At 39.8% G+C, this 13,296-nt stretch overlaps 1 protein-coding gene across 5 annotated transcripts in view; it reads left to right on the top strand.

Annotated features, from left to right (window-relative positions):
* The window catches only part of PTPRG (protein tyrosine phosphatase receptor type G), a 773,938-nt gene that overhangs the window by 437,640 nt on the left and 323,002 nt on the right, over positions 1 to 13,296 (top strand). For all 5 annotated transcript variants that reach the window (XM_070777123.1, XM_070777125.1, XM_070777122.1 and 2 more), the window contains exon 3: positions 5,179 to 5,358. In XM_070777123.1, the coding sequence (XP_070633224.1) occupies positions 5,179 to 5,358 (180 nt within the window). The remainder of the gene's footprint in view (positions 1 to 5,178; positions 5,359 to 13,296) is intronic.

Below are 13,296 nucleotides of genomic sequence, written 5' to 3'. Positions count from 1 at the left end.
CAGTTTGGGTTTGTCTGATGTTTTCCTCATCATGGGGGTTATGGATTTTTAAAAAAGAATCCAAGAGTGGTTCTGTACCCTTCTTACCACATCCTAACAGGATGTGCGTGATAATCCGTGATACCAAAGATGGGGTTGACCTCCACCACTTGGCTGAGATGCTATTTACCAGGCTTCTCCATTGAGAAGTTGCCTTTCTCTCCTTTTCTGCCTTATTCTTGGGAAGCTAGTCCCTAAATGCAGCAGGTGCTAGGATTAAACTTCACTTCCTGAAGGGGTCAGCTGTCCTTCTGACTCTTGTCCTCTGCCTATGCCGGAAGCACTTGGACCTACTGAATTTCTCTCCACTTCTGATGTAAATTTCTCTCCTTCAGGTGTCTCTCCTCTCTCCCTGTGTAGCGCTTAATGCCTGCCTCCACCTACCTTAGCCCTTGCTTGGGTGCACAGTTACTTCCTTCATTATATATGGTCGGGCTCTTGAGGGATTGCTATGTGTTTTATAACACAGTAACAGTGGCGATAATCACACCAGCCACCACATACTGAGTTTCTATTGTTTTTTTCTTATACTGAGTATCTTCTGTGGATTATCTCATCTGATCCTCGTAATCAGCGTTTGAAGTCAAATCACTGATGTTCCCTGTTCGTTGTACAGATGAGCTGACAGAGGCATCTGTCGCATCTCCGCCCCCCAACCACCATTTCTTAGCACTGAGCCTGGTACTGAGCATTTGTTGAGTCAGTGTTGAAGTGACTTTGGTGATGAAGTAATGAGCAAGACTAAGTTTCCTTCTTGATTGACCTTTGATTAGAGAGCTCTGCTAAAGCGTAGAAAAAACGAGCGTCTTGAGAATAATCGTTTCCCAAAAGGTTTAGAAAGTAAAGTTTTATCCTTTCTTTTAAAAAACTTTAATTGCTGTTGGTGGACTTGTTAAGTTTGCACATAGATTCTATCCTGCATATCATGTCTTTGCTAATACAGTGTTACTGTATCACTGTTCAGATTAATGTAATATCTTAATGAAGAAACGAGTGTTTACTTTGAAAGCTGACATCTTGAGTCCAGGAAATGAAGACTTAGGAAGAAATCAGCAGATAGAAGTGTAGAATTAAAACCAAAGTAATGACAGAGAACATGTCATGAGAAGATAGACCTATGGAAGATTGCTTAATGTCATCTTCCAATTTATGTGTTTGTGGTAAAAATATGTATACTAGGAGCTCATTGTCCATATGGTTCTATGCTAGACAGTAGAATCAAGTCAAACAACGTAGAGAAGGAACCTGTTCTCATAGAGTAATGAGCTGGTGGGGAAGCCAGACACTAAAGAGTAAATAATTACATTCATGATCAGACATCCTTAGGAAAACAAGAACCCATTGCCAGGAGAATACAGAATCCTGTGCATTTCTTATGAAAGCCTCCTTGACAAGGGGATATTGACACTGAGGTCAAACCTTCAGCCAGGAGTTTCAGATGTATTCATTGAATTTATTAAAAGGAAAATACTGGGAATTCCCTGGCAGTCCAATGACTAAGACTCCACACGTCTACTGCATGGGGCATGGGTTCGAGCCCTGGTCAGGTAATTAAGATCTCCCTTGTGTCCAGCCCCCCCAAAAAGAAAATATTTTTCATTCTAGATTGAGGGAAAGTCACTGTTAAATTCCCTTGGTACTAATATGTTGGCAGTATGTCTCAATCAGATCTAATTCATACTAGACTCTTAACAGGTGAACAGGGAGTCGCTGTTGGCAGCCAAGCTACCCTGCGGTTTCTACCTGTGAGCCCCATGCCTCCCCTTTTTGAAAAGATAGCCTTGCATATTAGATTGTCATGTTGGAGTTGGTGAACTGCTCTAAATAGGTCCAGCTGTTAAAATGCAGATATTCTAAGCAAGAGTCAGTAAGAGGAAACAAAAATGCATATGACTTTTTCTTCTTATTTTAGGCGGGTAATCGCAGACCTGAGAGAGGAAGGCTTCTTGCTAATTGTTTTCCCTCCTTCAAAACCAGGTTTCAGTTAACCACAGTGGTATGGTTTTGTTTTGAGTCATGTTTTTAGCTTAAAGGCATTTACTCATAGTTTTGAAAAACAAAGCATTCAATGCTATGAGACTTGTGCATCTGGAAATGATTAATGATATAATTCTCAGTCCTTTATAAAGTGTCTGAACACTGAAGAGATTTATACAGTGTGGAACGGCAGTGGTGCTTCAGCGTGAGAATAGGTAATCGATACCTGCAAGCTTGGAAAAAGTGTTCTATTTCCTCCACTAATGACATAAGGGGTTTTTGCAAAGCAAGGGTGTCTGGAGCATGAAGCACTCCAAAGAAGAATTAATTTAAAATCTGAAGTGGAAGATCAGTTTCAATTAAAATTGCACTTGAGCAGATATTGGGTAGAAGTGTGAAAGCAAGCATGGTAGTTGGCTTAAATCTTCAGATTGTTACCAGTGAATAAATGAATCTCCCTGATATGAACCCTAATTATATTTTTATAGAGTGCTAACTTATATTTCACCCATGTCTGGCAGGTTATGAGAAATAATGTGAATGGCAAGTATCTATCAGATGTTACAGAGTATTTTTTTATTATTAGAGGTAGGATAACTACCAGGTGTCTAGGTGTTTTTACAAATGATGACTTGTGTTCTTAGTTCTTTGGAGTCACATGTGTTAGAATTGATTTTTTACCATGCATTTTTTTTCAAAGGTGTAATTTTATTGTAGTGAGTTTCTGAAAGACATTATATACATACACACACACACACAATATTCTAACACTTCGCTTTCCATATTTCCAACATACAGGCCCAGTTGTAGCTTAGCCAGAATTAACATGGTGTTCAGCTATCAAATACATCAATGACACTTTATTCAATTTTTTAAGGAATCTTTTTGGTATGTGGAAGAAAATGTAGAGCAAATAGGATAATTGGAGCCATTCCCGTCCGCTTTCCTCTCTTTTTTTCTTCAAGTATATTGATGCAAGGTGAAACATACGCATGCACACTCCGTTCCTTCGTGACTCATCTCACACAGTCTTAGGGAATTCGACCAAGAGGTGACATGACATGAGCAAACAGCCCTTGACAATTCCTAATGTAGCTGGAATCCTACAGTAAAGGAAGTGGTGATGCTAACTTTTTGCAGAAAGTCTTCTGGCACTTACAAGTAATTTTGAAACGTGACCTGAGGTCGCTGAATCTTTGCCCATCAGTGAACTTGTTCTTTCTGATAGTCTTTGGGATGTGGATTAGGGAAGAGGACCCAGGCATAGAGTGAGGCTGAGCTCTTTGCCAGACATCAAGCATCTGAATCATTTTGGGGGCAGCTTTGTCAGTTACTCTTGCAGCCATGAAGCTTCCATTACTGTGACTGAAAAGGTTTTTGTGGTCACCTCTTTGTTCATGGTACTGCTGTCTGTATCTGCTGTGAGCTGTATCAGACTTAGGGGAGTAGGGAAATCCATGGTCAGTGAGTGTGTGGTGGGTGCTGGGCACAGGTGTCGACTTTTACTTGGTAGCAAGGAGACCTAAGATGTCCTCCTGTCTTCCATCATGCACGGCTAAGTATGGAATGAGGCAGAAAGGGATGGGTTCATGGATGAGTTGATCACCTAAAGTCACTTTGGCCATTCATCCTCTTTTATTTGATATGTGAAGAAATTTAAAGCTAAAAAAAAACCTGCTAGGAATACAAGTATGTGTATATGTTTGTTTATACACATACTAAACTGTATTGATTGAGAAGTCTAAGTTTTATCTTCTAATTATTATACAGTTATTATATGCTGCTATATATAAAATAGATAATTAAGAAGGACCTATGGTATAGCACCCACTCCAGTACTCTTGCCTGGAAAATCCCATGGACGGAGGGGCCTGGTGGCTGCAGTCCATGGGGTCGCTAGGAGTCGGACACGACTGAGCGACTTCACTTTATTTTTCACTTTCATGCATTGGAGAAGGAAATGACAAGCCACTCCAGTGTTCTTGCCTGGAGAATCCCAGGGACAGGGGAGCCTAATGGTCTGCCATCTGTGGGATCGCACAGAGTCGGACACGATTGAAGCAACTTAGCGGCAGCAGCATGGTATAGCACTGGGAGCTACTCAATATTCTCTAATGACCTCTGTGCAAAAAGAATCTGAAAAAGAATATATATGTGTGTGTGTATATATATATATATATATATATATATAATTGAATCAGTTTGCAGTACACCTGAATGAACACAACATTATAAATCAACTGTACTCCAATATAAAATAGAATATTGAAAAAATTATACAGTTTAGACCTATTCTATATCTGGTTTTCAAACAAAAAATTTATCTTAATCTCTCTAGTAAATGATGTTTTTTCTAGTTGACTACTGCTGCTTTGTCATGTCACGAAGGTTGTAAAATTTTCTCTCCCTATGCCTGCTTGACACTCATTAGGGTTATGCATGATAGCTGCATTCTCTTTGTCTATGTCCGTGGCATATGCCCCTCCAAAATCTTTATATGAATGCTGAGTCCAGTCTTAAGGTAGCTTTGTGTCCCCATCTCCTATGACAGAGAGGGGCTGAGAAAGGGAAGTGGGTGCCTTAATACATATGTGTTCAAACTGGCTACACTGAAAAATCTCACGATTAGCCAAAGGAAAACCATATCCTATTGACTACATTGTTTGTAGTGACTCTCATCCCGTGTTGTGTTGCTTCTAATTTTTTTTCCAGTTCAGAAATTCCTAGAAACATAGCAAAAAGTTATGTTTCATATAATGTTCACAATAGCAGAACATGTTAAATTGATGAAGGTGTTTTCTTGTGAATAAATGCTCTGTTTATTTTAGGAAAATTATTTTTAAAACAATTTTTTTTTAATGTGAATAACTCTGACAACCCTTCTGCTCAATTTTCTTAATTGGGTAATGGAAAAAAAAAAGCAAATATTTGATTACAAATCAAGAAGCAAAACTGTCTCAAGTACCATTTTTTTCTTACCTTTTGTTGCCCTACCCAGCAAGTGGCTTGGGCTGATAGCTTTCCAGTGCACTAACATCGTTAGGGTGGGGATACGTAGGACAGTGTATATTGGCAGATGACGTGCTTGACTTGTGTGTGTCTTATTCATTCCTTCCGTGCCCTTTGAGCCACAGGAGTTGAAATCTTGTTTTCTCTTAACAGGTGCCTACGGTCCTGAGTACTGGGTCACGTCCAGTGTCAGCTGTGGGGGCCGTCAGCAGTCGCCTATCGACATTTCAGACCAGCACGCACGCGTCAGTGAGGAGTACCAGGACCTGCAACTCGATGGCTTCGACAACGAGTCTTCTAACAAAACCTGGATGAAAAACACAGGGAAAACAGGTACAGCGTCTTCTTTACCTGCCTGTAGGCCAGTGTAAAATGTTGCTGGTGTCTCTGGTCTGTACCTTAACCATGACTTGCTCCTTTAGTTCTGCACGTTCCTATGGAGAACGTATAGCTGAGTGACAGCTCTGGAATTGACCCTCAGTTTAAGAACGGCTGCTTGCTGTGTGATTTTGGGCAAACTGCCTAACCACTTTGTGCTTAAAGATTTTTTTTTTTCAACATGATAGGGTAAAAATATAAAGATAAAAACGCATATGGATAATGAAATTGTATCAATCTCATAGAATTGTTAAAGATTTGAGTGGGTCAGTCCATGTAAAGTATATAGAATGAACTTTGAGACCTCTGTTCTAGTATGGTGACCACTAGCCATATGTTAGCTACATTTAAATTTAAATTAATTAAAGCTCAGTAAGATTAAAATTTATTCCATGTATAGTTTTGTTTTTGTTTCCTGCCTTCTTAGGGTATCTGTCTGCAATGTTGGAAAGCAGAGGAGACACACGTTCAGATCTTTGTATTTTGAGGGTAGAGGTAGGGGATCGCCTTTATTTTTTTCAGCTTTAAGATATAGGGCTTCCCAGGTGGCGCTAGGGGTAAAGAATCCCCCTTCCAGTGCAGAAAATGCAAGAGACATGTATTAGATCACTGGGTCAGGAAGGTCCCTGGAGTCAGAAATAGCAACCCACTGCAGTATTCTTGCCTGGAAAATTCCTTGGACAGGGAAGCCTGGCAGGATATAATCCATGGGGCTGCAAAGAGTCAGACACGACTGAGCGCCTGAGCACACATTAAGATATAATTGGCATATAACATTTTGCCATTTCATTTTATCGGTCATTTCTTTTGCAGTGCAGAGCTTTTTATTTTGGTGAGTCTCATTTGTTTGGTCGCATTTGCTTTTGTCATTTTTGTCGCTTGCATCATATCCAAATTTGTCGCTTGCATCATATCCAAATTATCATTGACATGACCAATGTCAAGGAGCTTTCTCCCTATGTTTTCTTGTAGGAGTTTTATAGTCTCAAGTCTTATATTTACATCTTTAATCAATTTTGTTACTTTTCATGAGGGATGTAAGGTAGTGGTCCAGCTTCATTCTTGTATGTGAATGTCTCATTTTTCCAACACCATTTATTGACGAGGCTATCCTTTTCCTGTGGAGTATTCTTGGCTCTTTTTTTAATTATGAGCAAATATTCCTATGTGTGGGTTTATTTCTTAGAATCTAGATTTTATTTCATTGGTTGATGTGTTTTGTTTTTTTTTTAATGCCTGTTCCATACCGTTTTGATTATCATAGCTTTGGAGTATCATTTGAAATCAAGAAGTATAATGCCTCCAGCTTTGTTCTTCTTTCTAAGGATTCCTTTTCTTAGGGTCTTAGGTGGTTTCATAGGAATTCTAGGATGGTTTTAACTTTTTCTGTGAAAAACGCTATTGGAATTTTGATAGGAATTTCAAAGAACCTATAGATCTCTTTGGGCAGTATTGTACTAGCCACGTTTCGTATGTTTGGTAGCCACGTATAGCTAGTGGCTACCATAACAGCCTGCATGGTCAGAGAACATTCTATCATTACAGAAATTTCTACTAGACATCACTGTGCCAAATGCACAGATGGAAATGCATTTCTTATCTCCCTTGAGAATTTGACTTGTTAATATTTGTTTTGTATTATAATACAGATGAACACTGTCTTATCCCTTTGTGTATCAGACCAGCAGTTTGATCCTCCGGCTTCCTTTTACCTACCTCACCTTTCACTTAGGGTCCATAAATATGAAATACCACATTTTCAGAATTGCTAATGCAAAATGCTTCCCTCTTAATCACTACCATGCAAATAACAGTTACAGATTGTTGATGGAAGTAGCAGAGATTGCCTTGCTCTGCCCCACTGTTTGATTTGAAAATAAATCTGTGGGTGTTATATTACATTTGTGCCTAGTGTTAACTGGGATTCTGTGGTGCTAAAGGTATTTTTTCTTATCTTATTTTTCTACTCTTATAACCCAACCCATTAAAACTGACTCTCTCTCTCTCTTTGGAACGATCCCTTTGTAACCAAGGATGTCAGTACAGAGCACTCTTAGCAGTCCCTCCAGGAGCCTTGGCTGCCTGAAGCCCTCATGCGAAGCTAAAATGACTTCATTATCTGTCTTTTGGTCCCATTCATGTTGTGGGTCACTGAGTTGCCTTTAAAAAAAAAAACATCTAAGTGGCTGCACGTACAACTTTAGGGCTCTATTTTCTTTCTCTGAACCAGCATTTGTCAGAGATTTTTTTTGTGGCTGATTGCTTTGAGTTGGTCTGACTTGATCTTAGAATTGTTTTCCACTCAACACAGTGGTTCCTGGCTTCGAGATCTTTTTCATAATGTCCCCATAAACAGGTCTTCGAGCATTATAGCAGGCTATCTTCTCCTGTACCTCGATTCATCCATTTGAGCATCTGCTCGGAACAAACTTGTATACCAGTGATATTATTTGTACACACCTTTTCACCTGCACCTTTCTACTCCCTGAGTTTAGATGGTGTGTTTATAGTTACAATTCAGATTTTATCTAACAGTAGCTCTGCTTTGTGTTTCAAATGTGAGTGTCCTTTGGAGATCCGTGATGGGAATATTACTCTACAGACAGTCTGAATGTGGTGGACGAGAGCTTTGCTCTGCTGGGGTAATCAGATCTGGGGGTTGAGTGCCACCTTGGTGCCACATTCCGGAAGCCTGCCAAAGGCAATTTGCTGGGCTCTCTGATACGGTTTTCTACTTGACTTGCAACGCTTGACAGCCTTCTGCAAAGATAACATGTTTCAGTGACAGCTTTCAGCTTGGTATCTCCAATGACAGGTTTTAGACAAGTGTAGGGTTCACTCAATGCAAGTTGATTCATGACCTTGGTCTTCCAGAAGCTGATTATCAATCTCTGTCACTCTCCTGGCCTCCAGAGTGATCCACAAGTTGTTGCCTGTCTGTGGGCGCATGCGCCTGACTTTAGAGCACAGCCATCTAAATATGAACGCATCTGTCTCTGAAATTCAGAAGCACGGCTTTCTGAGAAGCAGAAATAAATCTTTGTTACTTCTCAAACTGTGCTTATGACTTCAAAATTTATGACATCATACTAGACAGGCTAATAGCCCATGAATAATCAATCTATGATCTTTTTTTTTTTAAGTACCAACCATTTACAAAAAATTAATTTATTTATTTTAATTGGAGGCTAATTATTTTACAATACTGTGGTGATTTTTGCAATACATTGACATGAAATAGCCACGGGTGTACATGTGTCCCCCATCCTGAGCCCCCCTCCCACCTCCCTCCCCATCCCATCCCTCTGGGTTGTCTCAGTTCACCAGCTTTGAGTTCCCTATTTCATACATAGAACTTGAACTGATCATCTGTTTCACATATGGTAATATACATGTTTCAGTGCTCTTCTCTCAAATCATCCCACCCTTGTCTTCTCCCACGGAGTCCAAAAGTCTGTTCTTTTTATCTGTGTCTCATTTGCTCTCTTGTGTAAAAGGTTATCGTTACCATCTTTCTAAATTCCATATATTTGCGTTAATATACTGTATTGGTGTTTTTCTTTCTGACTTACTTCACTCTGTATAAAGGCTTCAGTTTCATCCACCTCATTAGAACTGATTCAATTGTGTTCTTTTTAATAGCTGAGTAATATTCCATTGTGTATATGTATCACAACTTTCTTATCCATTTGTCTGCCGATGGACATCTAGGTTGTTTCCATGTCCTAGCTATTGTAAACAGTGCTGCGATGAACATTGAGGTATGCAGTGTTAAATGTAAACATCGAATTGTATCTTCTGTTCTCTGAAAAGAGTTTCAATGTAATGTTCTCTAGAAACTTGGGTGCCTGAAAACCTGTCTTGTTCTTTTTTTTTTTTTAAATATGCATGAACCTAGGAACAGCTTTATTCTCCTGTTCTTAAAATGCCAGATGAGTTCATAAATATTCCAGCATTTTTAGAGAAATGAGGATCCATTTGCTTTGTCTGTTATGTCTGGATCATATAAACTGAGCTGAACACAGTACAAATACAGGGCAGGATGCTGTGTATCTGAATTAACTGTCAGAGTTGATAATACCAACAGTGAATCGTATTGATAGGCAAGCTGGATAATATTAGTTTAAAAAAGTACATATCATTGTACTTTAGTTTTATAAGATTTGACTATTTGGAGAAACTGAATAGAGGGGACACAAGACCTCTGTATTATTTCTTAGAACTACATGTGGATCTACAGTTATCAGGAAGATTAAAAGTTTAATTAAAAAATTATATCATGAGCCACATTGTTGTTGTCATCATCATTCATTTTGGATCTAAATTTCTTGACTAGATGCCAAAAAACCTTATTTTTCTTGAGTCATTAATTTTTGAGCCCCAAAAGTCTTTTCTTGAAACTTGCACTTCTACAAAATAAATTCAGGAAGAGATACTTATTTTTTCTGTTGGAAATTTACAGGTCACTTATCTGTAAAATAGACTGTCTTGTGGATATTAAAATATGAATACAGAAAGTTAATATTTAAAGCGGCCTGTTACATACAGACAGTAACTTTGCCGTAAAACAGTTTGAATGTTCATATCTGTCTTAACCTGTGGAGAGGACCATATATCCAATCCAGCATAATCAATAGAGCAATGTGGTTGTCCCTAGTCCACTTCTCGAAAGTTGTCTAAAATATCTTTAGAAGACAGATATCATCTCTCTGTTTCTTTCCGAACAGCCGTAACTCTCTATTGTGCCAGTTCTCATTTGATTTCATCTAAAGTTATTTCCTTTTCTTTCATTTTTGTAGAATGAAAAGATAATGCATTCAACAAGAACGTTTCAAGAGAATCTTGCTGTTCCTAGCGTTAGCTTCGAACTAAATGATTGGAATTTAAGATGTAGATAGTGGTCCTGGTGTATGTTAATAAGCCATGGTCTCCTGCGAGTTTTAACTATTTGGAGGGTGTTTATTTTTCCACCTCTTTTTCTTTTACCTTACACTAAGGACAAAGAGTAAATACATTTGCCAAAATGCGCGTTACTACTGTTTTCACACTTCATATTGGTTTGCTCTATTTTTTCTTTGCCTACATACTTTCTTATTTGTCTACATATACCTGACATAGATGGATTTAAAAAGTAGTTGTTAAATTAATAAAAGTAGACCCACAATTGGCAAAGTCTGCATAAATTGTGGAGGAACCATGTCCTAACATGTTGCTGAGCCCATATAATTCAGACAAAGATTAGGAGACTGTTGCATCTGCTTTACTTCACCTAGTCCTTGGAGCTTTTATGATAAAGCAGTTCCATAAGAACCCACAGGTAAACTAAGTCTCAATGAACAGTCTCACCACAGGCTGGTAGAAAGAGAAAAATACAATCTTAAAAACAACCTCACTCATTTCCACATGCTAGTTTCGTGGCTGAGCACATCACCCCAGCTCAGTGCGAGAGGAGCATTTGACGCTGCTTCTCTTTTTGCTCACATGGTAAGCCCCACTCCACCCCCAGCCAAGCGAGTGTCTGACCAGAACGGACACTCTACATTCATTGCAGTTGCTGCTTGACCAACTGCTGCCTCCATGGTGCCCTGAAGAATCAGTGTTTTGAGCAAGGTTGATGGAGAAACTGACGCGAGCCTTACTTAGAGCCATCATTGGCTCCTTACAGGGTTTCCAGTGGTGATTTTCATGATGCTTGATTTCTGTCCAAATTCACGGACTTCTGTGCTCAGCCCTCACTCAGGAGGGAGTTCCATAGTTTGAGCATGACTGTCCAGGTGTCACATGCATAGAAAAGCCTTTAACAACTCTGAGATTGGTAAGGAATATTCTAGGAATTCTCTGTGCGCTTGTCTTCTTGACCCTCACTGTCTGTGCTTCCTCTTCTTTCACTTTGTAATCTATTTCTGTCTGTTCATGAGTGTATCTCCACATGCTTTCGTTTTTTGTGGTTTCGCTCTCTCCCATCTTTTCTCTCACATCTCCCTGAATTTCCTGTCTCCTGTAACAAAACTGGCTGTTGCCTGTTGGTCTGTCTTTACCCCCAGCTCCTAACTTTGTCCCCTTTCTCTCCCTTCTTCCTGTTATCCTTATAGCTAGTCGCAGATGAGAACCGCGGTTTGAAAAGGGGTTTTGCTTACTCTATGTATGGAGTAGAGTGTTGAGCATTGATGGCGAAAATCTAAGTATGTCCTCATTTCAATAAAACCTCTATTCCTGGCATATTGATGTAGGACCGGTTTTTGGAACAAGTGAAAATACACACTGATCTCCCAAGTCCGTGTTCTTAGGGTTTCCAGTTTGGCTTGAGAAGAAACCGTTACTTATTTGTATTCTATCACCCACCACCCTATCGCAGTTATCTCAGTGATCCTTGACAGGTACTGAAGAGGGACTGGCATTGGATCTTTTCCCCTGGATCACATTTTCTTCTTTAAGCTATGAGTTTTTATGCCATTAATGAATTGGTTATTTTGCTCACAAAGAAGCTGCCAAGCTTTCTGATTAGAAGCAGAGCATCCGCCAAGTAGACAGATGTTTGAAAGCATCTGGGTGTTCAGCAGCATTGACGTTGGGCCTGCCCAACCCTGTCTTTGTAATACCCTGTAGCACCTCTGGTTAGCTCAAGGTTGCCCAAAAGAGAAAATTCAAGTGTAATTAAAAAAAAAGTCTGTTCCTCTTTGGGGCATGCTAAATGTGCTTTGGCTCTTCATTTTTTTAATTTTCCTATTTGAAATATCCAGATCCCTTATTATTTAGCCATTAAAAAGAGTGAAATAATGCCATTTGCAGCAACATGGATGGACCTAGAGATTGTCATACTGATGAAGTAAGAGAGAGAAGGGGAAATATCATACGACATCCTTTACATGTGGAATTTAGAAAGAAATTATACAGAGGAACTTACAAAACAGAAACAGACTCCCAGACTTGGAGAACGAACTTACGGTTGCAGGGGAGAGGGATAGTTAGGGAGTTGGGGATGAACGTGTACACATTGCTGTATTTTAAATGGATAACCAGCAAGGACCTAGTGTATAACACAGAGAAATCTGCTGAGTGTTATATGGCAGCCTGGATGGGAGGGGAATTTGGGGGAGAACAGATAACGTGTGTACGTGTGGCTGAGTGCCTTTGCTGTTCATCTGAAATTATCACAACATTGTTAATCGGCTGTACTCCAATACAACATAAAAAGTTTTTAAAAAATCAAATATCCAGATTCCTGGATTCTTGTCAGCCTGTTAGCGTTCAGTCTTGCCTGAACCCTGAAGTTCCAGTTGGAGCTATTTCCCTAGGTCTCTCTTTGCAAGACACACTGTAAGCTCTGTTTCCTGCCTGCCAAGCTCCACATCCTTTCTGTTATTCCCACAGCCCGAGCGCTCGCTCAGGTAGTAGCAGCTATCTTCTGGGTAAACTGAAGCTTAATTTACCAATTACAGAATGGGCCAACCAGCGCTTTGTTATATAACTAGACTCACGTAGACTTTGAACTTGGAGGGTACTTTTTAAAGTCCACTTTTCTGTTTTAGGGCACAGAACCTACTGGGTTGTCATCCAACATATTTTATGATTAAAGGGTCAAGTATTCTGCCTTGTCCATCTTGCTTAGTTTCAGTTCAGTTCAGTAGCTCAGTCATGTCCAACTCTGCGACCCCATGGACTGCAGCACGCCAGGCCTCCCTGTCCATCGCCAACTCCCAGAGTTTACTAAAATTCATGTCCATTGAGTCGGTGATGCCATCCAACCATCTCATCCTCTGTCGTCCCCTTCTCCTCCCACCTTCAATCTTTCCCAGCAACAGGGTCTTTTCCAGTGAGTCAGTTCTTCACATCAGGTGCTGGGGCCTGTTTTCCCCAACTATACACTCTGTGAGGGCGGGAGATAAAACCTCA

The sequence above is a fragment of the Bos indicus genome, chromosome 22, assembly GCF_029378745.1.
Source record: "Bos indicus isolate NIAB-ARS_2022 breed Sahiwal x Tharparkar chromosome 22, NIAB-ARS_B.indTharparkar_mat_pri_1.0, whole genome shotgun sequence".
NCBI classification, from domain to species: domain Eukaryota; kingdom Metazoa; phylum Chordata; class Mammalia; order Artiodactyla; family Bovidae; genus Bos; species Bos indicus.
The sequence above is the reverse complement of the archived record's forward strand: the minus strand, read 5'-3'. Positions and strand labels throughout refer to the sequence as shown.